This window comes from Hippoglossus stenolepis, chromosome 23 (genome assembly GCF_022539355.2).
Source record: "Hippoglossus stenolepis isolate QCI-W04-F060 chromosome 23, HSTE1.2, whole genome shotgun sequence".
NCBI lineage: Eukaryota > Metazoa > Chordata > Actinopteri > Pleuronectiformes > Pleuronectidae > Hippoglossus > Hippoglossus stenolepis.
The window spans coordinates 186466-198299 of NC_061505.1; the positions used below are offsets into that span (position 1 = coordinate 186466).

The following is an 11834-nucleotide window of genomic DNA, read 5'->3' on the forward strand; positions in this document are numbered from 1 at the left end:
GTGTGTGTGAGACAGAGACAGACAGCAGCTACCACTGTGACTCAGCTCTAAATCTGTTCGAGCTGTTGAAGAACCCACACGATCAGTTTGGACCAAAACAAACAAAACAGCTTCAAAAGGCTGAAACACTGTTTGTTCAACCCCTTGACAGGATTTTAACTAGTGAGTGTGTTGATCACAGATGTTTCAGAATCATAAGAGTAGTTAACATAGTTTATTTGACGTTTTACTGCTTATTTCACTCATGACGGTTATAAAAACAACATGGTGGACTTGAACTGGTCTGTTTCGTGAAGTAAGAATCCCTCATGCTCAGAGGTCAGCTGACTTACCTGATGTGCAGTAAGGCTGCAGCCTCTCTGACGCCCACTGCTTTAATAAGCCCCGCCCCTCCTCCGTCAGCAGAAACCAATCCCTGCTCAGGACCAGGAGACAGAAGCACAGGAGAACCAATCACCTCGGCGTAACCGCCAGCCTCATCCTGCCCCAAGGCATTGTGGGGTGTAGTTCCAGTGAGGAGGAAGACAAGTCGATTCAGCCAGTGAGGAGAGAGAGACAGGAACTGCAGAGGGACAGACAGGTGACGGACAATTTAGGAGCGACTTCCTGTTTAAATAAAGGTTTAATTTGACAGTGTAGTAAAAACTAGAAAATTCCTCCTGCCGAGAAATTTCGACGGGTGCCTTGCTTGCCGGCGAAAAGAGAGACTTTTTTTTTGAAAGAGAGAGACACAGGCTGGCTGCTTTAAGAGAGAGAGAGAGAGAGAGAGAGAGAGAGAGAGACTGGCTGGTTTAAGAGAGAGAGAGAGAGAGAGAGAGAGAGAGAGAGAGACTGGCTGGTTTAAGAGAGAGAGAGAGAGAGAGAGAGAGAGAGAGAGAGAGACTTGATCAGTAGGTGGCGCTATCACTAACACTGCATACACACTCATAGGTCTCTTCAGGTCAGGAATCTGATGAAGTGTGTACAATTTGGGACCGATTGCTCACACTTCATTTTCACACTGACCACTAGGTGGCGCTATAACAATTAGTCAATATTGAAGTTGAGTGCAACTGGACATGTAAGAAAAAATATATATTTTCGCTTCAGTGGGTTTTGAACTCCCGACCAGTGGATCACTGAGTCAGCGTCTCAACCACTGATCCAATCACATTGTTGTTCAAATCATCAGACAAAGAAAAAGTCAATGTTAAGGTTCTGCCCTCACCTGGTTGACCTCCCGACCTCTGAGTCACTGTCCCACTGCTCTACCCACCTCACTACATATAGTGTTGATCAACACCTCTGGCCCCTCCCATCTGGCCCCTCCCCTGACCAGGCCCCTCCCATCTGCCCCGGCCCCTCCCCATCTGGCCCCTCCCCTCTGGTCCCTCCCCTCTGGCCCCTCCCCTCTGGCCCCTCCTCTGCGTGTGTAACTTCACTAACGACCGCACCTGTGAAAGAGAGCGAGGGAGACGTCTGAGGTCTGGAGAACGTCGCAAACTAAATGCTCTAATTCAAAATCTATAACTCCTATCTGTGAAATGAAAACCCCGTGAGAATCACAAGACTTTGACGAACAAGCAGATATCTATATTATTGGTTAGAGTCAAAAAATGAGGCCGTGCGAGCAATTTAGAAACGTATTTCTCATTCCAAAAATGTCCAGTGAAAATTAACATTGCACCCAATGGGGCGAATATATTTCTTCACTCTAGCGCTCTCTGCAAACAAATGCTTGTTACTCAAAAACTATAAGTCCTATCTGTAAAATGAAAACATTTTGAGAATCACAAGACTTTAAACAACAACCAGATATATTTTGTATTGGTGAGAGCTAACAAATGGGGCCGTGGGAGCGATTTAGGTTTTATTTTTCAGTTTTGCTCTTTCCAGAAATTTCAGTCAAAATTAACATGAGACTCAATGGGAGTCTGTTTCGGAAATAATTCCTCGATTTTTCGTGGCGGACGGAAGCACAGGTCCGAGAGATTTGAGAGTGACATGTCTGCGAAGGAAAGTTCTTCAACTTCGTTTTTATCCAAAAATCATGTCTGAGAACCTCCATTTGTGGATTTGAGAGCAGTTTTAGTGAAGAAAAAAGGGTCTAAAAACAGTCATTTTCGGCCTCTCGCTCTGTGAAAGTCACAGCACACCATTCAACGTAATTCCACAGGTTTCTTTGTAGGTCTCGTGTATGTGCGACAAAATTTGCGGAAGAAGAACAAAGAATATTAAGTTTCGTGCAACAGTAACAATAGGCATTGCAGGGCGATGCATAGGCACCTAATAAGAATATACTCGTCGAATAACAATATGGATCGTCCTGCAATGCATTGCGCCTAGTGGTGCAAGGTATAAGGTAATAAAAATTACCTTATATACACTAACTGATCTTCTTTATATATTGATAAGGTTTATTTGTAGTTCATGATTGTCTTCGATCATGATTGTGGACTTTAGTGGCATCCGATGATCGTGGTGGATCCCGATCGTGGACTATGATCATAACTAGACTGCTTGATATATAATATGTCTCCTCAGATACTCGACCATTACTGACAATAATCCATCAGTTCATTGACCTTCAGCTACAAAGTGTTTATTCTAATCAAAGCTGTAAATACTCTGATCTCTCTGATGTTCTCTGTTCCACGTGACATCTGTTCACTTGTGTCCGTCCTGGGAGACGGATCCTCACGTGTCTCTGAGGTTTCTACCTTCTTTACCTGTTAAAGGTTTTAGTAGTTTGACTCTTGTTGAGGGTTAAGGACAGAGGACGTCTCACCTTGTTAAAGACCATGAGACAAACTGGGATTTGTGAATATGGGCTATACAAATAAAATTTGATTGATGGATTTATACTGTGTGTATATATATATATATATATATATATATATATATATATATTATCTTTTCTCAGTTATTTGTCTTTTTATATATTATGGCTGTCATAGTTAACGCGTTAACGCATGCGCAGAATTAGCCGCTCCATGTCCCCCCCCCACTCACTCAGCTGCTCAGGGATCAGCTGCTTCAGGATCAGAGCAGAAGCTGGTTTGTACCGAGCTGGAGTTTCTGTGTCCTCCTCCACTCGGCTTCACTGGAACTAATACACACTCATCACTAGTTCTCAGGACCTGATCAGCACAGGAAGTCACTGAGTGTTGGTTTGATTCCAGTTTATCAGACTCATTGAAACATCATGGAAATGACTCGTCAACATGTTCAATCCAACACGAGACGCTCAGTCAGGACTCAGTGTTAGAATGAGCGACACGCAGACACGATCCGACTCCATCGACTCAGAACCAAACACACGACCGGACGTTCGTCACCTGAATCCTCCCAATAAAACATGAACTGTGAACCTGAACATCTTCATCTTCATGAACTGAACTGGGAACTCGTTCTTTTAAGTGTGAACTGGCTCAACACTGCTTCTGCAGACTGGCTCAGTGTTCTGTCCCTCAAATGTGTATTCTGTTTAGCTATGCAACAGCACCCCCTTGGGGCAGTTCAGGTACATAACTATTGCCAGGGTCAAGGTGTGAATCTCCCGGAAGTAGTTCAGGGTTAGTTTATTTGCGTTATTTATAGACGTCAGCTCTACACATAAACTGTGTTATTCTTCTGCGGGCTAACGCAGTCGTCTGTAAGTATTGTTGTTTACAAATTGTGTCCTTACAACCAGTAGGTTATCTTGCCACATCCTATGTTTGCTCAGAGGCAAAGCAAAGAGACTTATGGTGTGGTATGCTTTAGTTTGATTGTATTTTTCAATCTTAATATCTCTATCATTTGGACTTGTCATCAATAAAAATAAAAAAGGTAAATGTATATATCCGCCTTCTGTCATTTATCTTTCCGTTCCCACAACAATATACAGAGAAAATGGGGATTAAAATTGGGGATTAAAATTTGTAATCGTTTGACAGCCCTATATTTATATTTATATATACAGACTCAGACACTCACCTCACACCTGACGCTCCCGCTGCTGTTCATCAGCCGCCACTCTCCGCCCCGCCCCTCTCTCAGACAGCCAATCAGCAACAAGTTGACCCGTGGCAGAGCCTTTTTGCCTGGTAGAGAGAGCTCCGCCTCCCTCGCCCATGCTCGCTGCTGATTGGTGCTCCAGGACAGGTGACTGACACAGGCCAGGTGCTGCTGGGACACCAGCTCCGAGACGGACACCAGCCTGAAGACAGGGTCAGAGGTCAAATCAAACATTCTTCATATTCAAACTTTGATCAGGTTATTGATCCAAAATATAAACTTGTTTAGTGTTGATGACATCCGAGATCCTCTACAGAGAAGATGTCTCACTCTGTGTGATTTTATGGAGCTGCAGCTGATAATTGGATTATCTTTGAGTGAGCAGCTGCAGCTGGTTAGTTATTGATTATTATTATAATATTAAATTATTGATTACTGGTAATTAATTATTAATGAAGCTCAGTGAACCTGAGTCAGTGTCTGATGTTCAGCGTTTGAATTCCTCTGAAATAAACTCTAATCAATAAAGAAAGAAAGAAAGAAAGAGAGAGAGAGGCAGAGAGAGAGAAAGAAAGAGAAAGAAAGAGAAAGAGAGAGAGAAAGAGAAAGAAAGAGAAAGAAAGAAAGAAAGAAAGAAAGAAAGAGAGAGAGGGCAGAGAGAGAAAGAAAAGAAAGAAAAAGAAAGAGAGAGAAAGAAAGAGAAAGAAAGAAAGAAAGAAAGAAAGAAAGAAAGAAAGAGAGAGAGAGAGGGCAGAGAGAGAGAAAGAAAGAGAAAGTAAGAGAAAGATTGGTGTAACTGATGTAAAGGCTCTGAAAACACGACACCAACGTCCACATCACAGAACGACAGTGACAGATACCTGTAGTCGTACCTGTAACTGACAGGTAACGTGTGTGTGACACTTGTGATCTCCTGCAGCGTCTTCACCACACACACACTTAGAGACACACACACATCAGACAACACAACTCCTGTAACACAACATGTGAGAGGTGACCTCATCATCGTCATGGTAACATCCAGGCAGGAAATTGATGTTTAACTACTTTAATAACTAATCAATCGTTAGACAATATGGATCAATGAATCCTTAAAATCAATCAATGTTAATCAATATAATTCATAAATATCATTCAGTAAAATCAATCCATCAATATATCAATAAATATTAAATCAGTGTAATCATCAGGTGTCATGATGGTCCTAACACAATGCATGCTGGTCCAAACACAATGCATGCTGGTCCAAACGCAATGCATGCTGGTCCAAACAGAATGCATGCTGGTCCAAACACAATGCATGCTGGTCCAAACGCAATGCATGCTGGTCCAAACACAATGTTACCCTGATAACCAGAAATCCTGCCTCATCGTTCAGACCTCCAGTCCGTCTCAAATGCACCTGGACTGGTTCTGACTGCTCCTGTGTTGATCTGCTGGCGGCTGCACAGACCGGCTTGCTCCCGCCATGTTTTAAGGTCACGTGACCTGGTGAAGTTTGGCAGCGCTGGAGGAAGTCAGACAAAACTTCTAACCAGCATGCATTGTGTTAGGACCAGCGTGCATCTCATTGAGTCACTGCTGCATCAGATGCACCTACTAACATCCTGCAAACACTGGAAGATGATTGGATGACTGACCTGTCAATAAGTCGTCAGCAGCAGCAGGGGCGGGCTCAGTGAGCAGCGGACACACCTGCTGTGTGACAAAGCTGAGGACGTGTTTTAACCAGGACGCCTCCTACAGGAAGAACAGAAAACTCCCACTGTCAGTAAACACACCACGTGTTACTTTCTGTTAGTTACTTTCCATTACACTACTGTTAGCTACTTTCTGTTACATGTATTCACTCATAGTTACTTTGTGATCAAATTACTTTATGTTACAGTACTGTTACAGTTAGTTACTTTGAGAAAGTTACTTTCTGATAGTTACTCACTGTTCAGTTACCTTCTGTTACAATTACATTGTGACAACTATTCACTCTTACAGTAGTTAGTTACTTTGTGAAACAGTTACTTTCTGATATAGATACTCACTGTTAAAGTCAGTTACAGTTACCCACAGTGACAGTACTGTTAATGTTAGTTACTTTCTGCTACAGTTACTCACTGTTACAGTTACTTTCTGCTACAGTTAGTTACTTTGTGATACAGTGAACTGACCGAGTCCCCACGCGCGTCCATGTGCTCCACAAACAGCTGTTCTGAGTTCATCTTCTCCGCGCGACGACTTCACGTCTCCTCCTCGAAACCTGTCGCTCCTATGTGATGTCATCAGACCGCTGTCGTCAAACCCCTGAACTACGGTGACTCGAGAGGCTCAAATCTGTCCCGCGCAGAGAATCAATCAATCAATCATCGATCAATCATCGATCGATCAGACTCGCTGTAGTTTATTTTCCTGACGGAGAAGATGTTCGGTTTATTTATTACTTACTTTGATGAATAAGATTGATGCAATGGCGCACCAACACAGTAGGTGGCGGCACTGCGCCTTGACGTTGGTTTCCACGAACAAAGAAGAAGAAGATGAGCCAGAACCCTGTCACAGCGCCACCTGATGCTCAACAACAGAACTGCATCTAATACTCACCTGGTGGTCCACTGAGAGAACTGGACAAGAAAATACAGCTCCTCTAGTGGTTAAAATAATATTACACAGAATCAGGCTTCAGCTAAGAGTGAGACTGTTATATACTGTATATATATCTGATACATTATCTGTCTCTATGTTATATATCATCACCATGTTATATATTATCATCTTCATGTTGTATATTATCAGTTTTAAGTATTTATTTGTCTTAACCATCAATTATTTATCTATTTAATTATTAATATTATTATGTTTGTGTATTTATATTCAATGATATATGAATAATGACTGACTGATATATCAAGAATGTGATATCTAGAATGTAATATCCGGACTGTTGTATCTAGAATGTGATATCTGGACTTTTGTATGTAGATGTGATATCTGGACTGTTGTATCTAGAATGTGATATCTGGAATGTGATATCTGGACTGTTGTATTGAGAATGTTGTATCTAGAATGTGATATCTGGAATGTGATATCTGGACTGTTGTATCTAGAATGTGATATCGGGAATGTGATGTCTGGACTGTTGTAACTAGAATGTGATATCTAGAATGTGATGTCTGGACTGTTGTATCTAGAATGTGATATCTAGAATGTGATGTCTGGACTGTTGTATCTAGAATGTGATATCTGGAATGTAATGTCTGGACTGTTGTATCTAGAATGTGATATCTGGAATGTAATGTCTGGACTGTTGTATCTAGAATGTGATATCTGGAATGTGATATCTGGAATGTAATGTCTGGACTGTTGTATCTAGAATGTGATATCTGGAATGTGATGTCTGGACTGTTGTATCTAGAATGTGATGTCTGGACTGTTGTATCTAGAATGTGATGTCTGGACTGTTGTATCTAGAATGTGATATCTAGAATGTGATGTCTGGACTGTTGTATCTAGAATGTGATATCGGGAATGTGATGTCTGGACTGTTGTATCTAGAATGTGATATCTGGAATGTGATATCTGGAATGTGATGTCTGGACTGTTGTATCTAGAATGTGATATCTGGACTGTTGTATCTAGAATGTGATATCTGGAATGTGATGTCTGGACTGTTGTATCTAGAATGTGATATCTGGAATGTGATGTCTGGACTGTTGTATCTAGAATGTGATGTCTGGACTGTTGTATCTAGAATGTGATGTCTGGACTGTTGTATCTAGAATGTGATATCTGGAATGTGATGTCTGGAATGTGATGTCTGGACTGTTGTATCTAGAATGTGATGTCTGGACTGTTGTATCTAGAATGTGATATCTGGAATGTGATATCTGGAATGTGATGTCTGGACTGTTGTATCTAGAATGTGATATCTGGAATGTGATGTCTGGAATGTGATGTATGGACTGTTGTATCTAGAATGTGATGTCTGGACTGTTGTATCTAGAATGTGATGTCTGGAATGGGATATGATTCTGACTGGAGGGGCCTGGACACTAACTAGCGCCTCCTGCTGTTGCATCAACATTTTGAGGAGAACAGATTTGTTATCGATCGATTCATTGATCATTAACAAATGTTTTTAAACGATCTCCATCTTCTTCCCTTTCACTGCTGCTCTGTCGCCCCTCCTCCACCTCCTCGAGGATTGGCCGCCTGATTTGACATACACCGATTCGGACCAATCACACGCAGCCAAACAAATTAGCCCCGCCCTGTTGTGAGTGCAGGATTCCCGCCCTGCTGACAATCCTAATGAGGTTTGACGTACAGTTCAACTAGCCAATTAGAGGCGAGTATCCAGCCTGACCACGCCTACCGCGTCCGACCCTGTCCCCGCCCCCGATCCGGAATAACCAACGGGGGCGTTGCTGGGGGGCGGGGCCGCGCTCGAGCTCGACCCAGTTTGAAAGTGAACCAACGTCTCCAGTCGCTGCTGCAGCGTCCGAACATCAACAAGAACCAGACCGGAGCCGAACCAGAGCCGAGCCAGCCCCGGACCAGAAACCCGCCTGTAGCCGCCCCCTGACGAGTGAGTACCGGGGTCGTGCTCGCTGCCGCAGGAGCTCATCCACTGACAATGAGCAGTCTGATTCACCGCTCCATCCTGTGATAAAAGCTCCGTAAAGAGGCTGAGACGGGAATCAAACGGCCGCAGGAGGGTGTCGGTGGTCGGCTGTGTGCCCCCCCCGCTCCGCCTCTCCGTGTGCGCGCTGCGGGCTCTGATCCAAACGTGTTGTTGTAAACACGAAACGCCCATTCTGGAGTATGAATGCCAGGAAATAGCCCTGTCCCGTACATACAACGCTGACCTCTCCGGAGCATAGCCGGAGCCCTGCGTTGAAAATGCGTAGCTGTCAGAGAGACTCCATGTTTCCGTTGCAGTCGCGGCCGCTCGGCGCCGCTGCTTGAGATTAAATGTCCCGCGTGTGAAGGGACCGCGTCGGCGTCGTGTTTCCTAACGTGTCGGTGATTACGCGTCTCTCTCTGCGGCTGGTAGCCGGTTAGCCTGGTGCTAGCGGAGGGGGATGGGGGGGCTAGCTCCGCAGACGGCGGGAAGCAAATGGTGGCCCATTGTTCTGAGGGAGCTAGCCCGTTAGCATCGCTAAGCTAACAGCTCCATGAACACGCAGCGTCAGCTTCACCTCTGCCGCCCTGAGAGGCGCAGTCACCGGGGAGCCGACCAGCCGCATCCCGGCGGGACGCCCCGACGCTGTAGCGGGCAGACGGAGGCTCCAGGCCGGTCTGCGGCCTCCTGACTCCCCGGCAGAGAAAATGGAGCCCCAGTAGTTCTTTGTTATTCCCAGTGACAGTGACGGGCCCGGGTCCACTGTTATTTACATGTCGTAACTTTCATGATGAACTAATGATTCACAGTTTAACACAGAGACATCATTTAATATTAAAATACACTTTGATTTTATATCATCACATTAAACACGGATTCATTGATTATGGTCATCTGGTCAATAATCATCTGATGGATCAATAATGATAACTCTCTCTCTCTCTCTCTCTCTCTCTCTCTCTCTCTCTCAGGCCGTCACTATGATGCGTAAAGACGTGAACAAGCCGAAGGGAAAGACGTCGGCGTACGCCTTCTTCGTTCAGACGTGTCGAGAGGAGCAGCGCAAGAAAAACCCGGAGCAGTCTGTCAACTTCGCTGAGTTCTCCAAGAAATGTTCCGAGAGATGGAAGGTAGGACAGACATGACGACAGACAGACTGGTACAGCGACTGACTGACAGACAGCGACTGACAGACATGTAGACAGACAGGTGTCTGTCTGCTCTGGTGTGATCCTGCTGTGTGTTGTCTCAGGGTCTGACTGCCACTGATAAGAAGTGTTTCGAGGACATGGCGAAGGCCGACAAGGTTCGTTACAACCGAGAGATGAGTGACTACGTCCCCCCCAAGGGCTACGGAAGGAAGGGCCGCAAGAGGAAAGATCCCAACGCACCTAAAAGACCCCCGTAAGTGTCCTGACCCCTGACCTCTGACCCATACTGGTGGACCTACAACCTGACCGTGTGTGTGTGTGTGTGTGCAGGTCGGCCTTCTTCGTCTTCTGCAGCGAGTACCGTCCCAGTGTGAAGCAGCAGTTTCCAGGTCTGTCTATAGGCGACTGTGCCAAGAAACTGGGAGAGATGTGGAGCAAACTGTCGCAGTCTGAAAAACAACCGTACGAAGAGAAGGCTCAGAAACTACGAGAGAAATACGACCGGGTGAGTCGCACCAAACTCAAACTTCTCACATGTCAACTCCGAAGTCTGGACATTTTCTGGAGTTTGTGTTCGAGTCAGACTCGTTCAGGAAATCATTCAGGGGAGGGGCGGAGCTAAAACATGTCTCCGTCATCATCGTTAGGTTACCGGTTCAAGATCGTGACAAATGTACGACATCCAGTGACACCTAGTGGTGAAGTCACACACTACAACCAACTGAAGTTTGTGTCATGTGACTGAAAAGTACCAATCAGGAAGAGAATGTGGGCATGTGTGTAGTCCTGACCTCTGATTGGCTATCGACTAAACTGCTTCCCTCTCTGTCAGGACATGGTGGCGTACCGCGGCGGCGGCACGTACGCCAGGAACCCCGGCTCCTCAGCTCAGGGAGGAGAGGAAGAGGAGGATGACGATGGAGACGACGATGATGACGAGGACGACGATGATGAGTAGAGACGACGAGCAGCAGCTGGATGAGAGAAGACGTGTGTGTGTTTCAGACGGTTTTAACAGGTTAAAGTGAGGGGCGGGGTCTCTGACAGCTGATTGAACGGAGGGAGACAGCGCCCTCCGTCTCCACGGTAACGTGTGACAGGATGCTGTCTGAATTCAATCAGCTGATCATTTTAATTATTGATTTATTGGGTCACGTTTTTAATGAAACGTTTTTCTCTTGTGACACGTGGAGACGTTGTTCTGGGACCAATCACAGAAAAGATCAATAATCATATTGATGACGCTTGGTGTGTCACATGACCAGAGGTCACTCTGAAACACACACACGCTGGATCACTGTGTGTGTCATCAGATGTTAAACTGTCCACAGGATAGTACAGTAAACCCCCCCACCACTGTTACCATGGTTACTCCTGCACCCTCCCCCATACCCACTGTCCCTGTGTGTTGCCATGGAAACCTGCCCCCTGCGCTTCATCTTGTTGTTTTTTTATTTTCGTACTGGAGGATTATGGGAGTTTTTCTTTCCTCACTGTCAAAGTAGAAACTTCAACTTTTATAATAAAACGAGCAGCTGAGTGAAAAACTGCGTATGTGTCTTTTCTCCATCACACTGTCTTCCTTTAGGTCCTCATCCTGCACCACCCACCAATCAGACACATCAACCCCTCTGACGCCCCCTTGAGGCCGGTAGCTGTCTGCTGAACGGAATGTGGCCGATTCTGATGATTTCAAGTTGAAACTATAAAATTCTCTGTTTGTGGTTAAAGCTCTGACAGAAACTGACATTTAAAGATAAAGAATAAAACATTGAATGTCTGAATAATTCACTTTGACAGTAAAACACAATTTTTACTTAAAGGGGACATAGCATGCAAATTCCACTTTGTTAGTGCTTCTACAGGTTAATGTGGGTATCTGGCTCATGTCTACCAACCCAAAACTCTGGGAAAAAACACTGCGGTTTTGTTATAGTTCCTCTAAGTCAGAAACGTCATGCTTGAGCGACTCGATTGCGCTTCCTGGGTATTGTGTCGTAACAATACACTGGAAGTCTCCTACATGGTCTTGGCCCCCGGCCCCCCGTCCCCCACACTCGTTACTTCCGGGTTTACACCGGAGGCTGCGA

At 45.0% G+C, this 11834-nt stretch overlaps 1 protein-coding gene and 1 pseudogene across 1 annotated transcript; one reads left to right on the top strand and one right to left on the bottom strand.

Moving 5' to 3' along the window:
• Positions 1–9218, bottom strand: part of LOC124851374 — a 27077-nt pseudogene extending 17859 nt beyond the window's left edge.
• Positions 8398–11291, top strand: LOC124851087 (high mobility group protein B2-like). The gene is made up of 5 exons (XM_035149265.2): positions 8398–8557; positions 9565–9723; positions 9846–9997; positions 10075–10249; positions 10577–11291. The coding sequence occupies exons 2-5, from the start codon at positions 9574–9576 to the stop codon at positions 10700–10702; spliced, it is 603 nt and encodes a 200-aa protein (XP_035005156.1). The 5' UTR covers positions 8398–8557; positions 9565–9573; the 3' UTR covers positions 10703–11291.
• Positions 11292–11834: the final 543 nt, after the last annotated feature.

Excerpts from the sequence above, each read along its gene's own strand:
- LOC124851087 (XM_035149265.2), top strand. The coding sequence starts at position 9,574 with ATGATGCGTAAAGACGTGAACAAGCCGAAGGGAAAGACGTCGGCGTAC. Across the intron at positions 9,724-9,845 it reads AATGTTCCGAGAGATGGAAG|GGTCTGACTGCCACTGATAA; the intron begins GTAGGACAGACA and ends GTGTTGTCTCAG. Across the intron at positions 9,998-10,074 it reads AACGCACCTAAAAGACCCCC|GTCGGCCTTCTTCGTCTTCT; the intron begins GTAAGTGTCCTG and ends GTGTGTGTGCAG.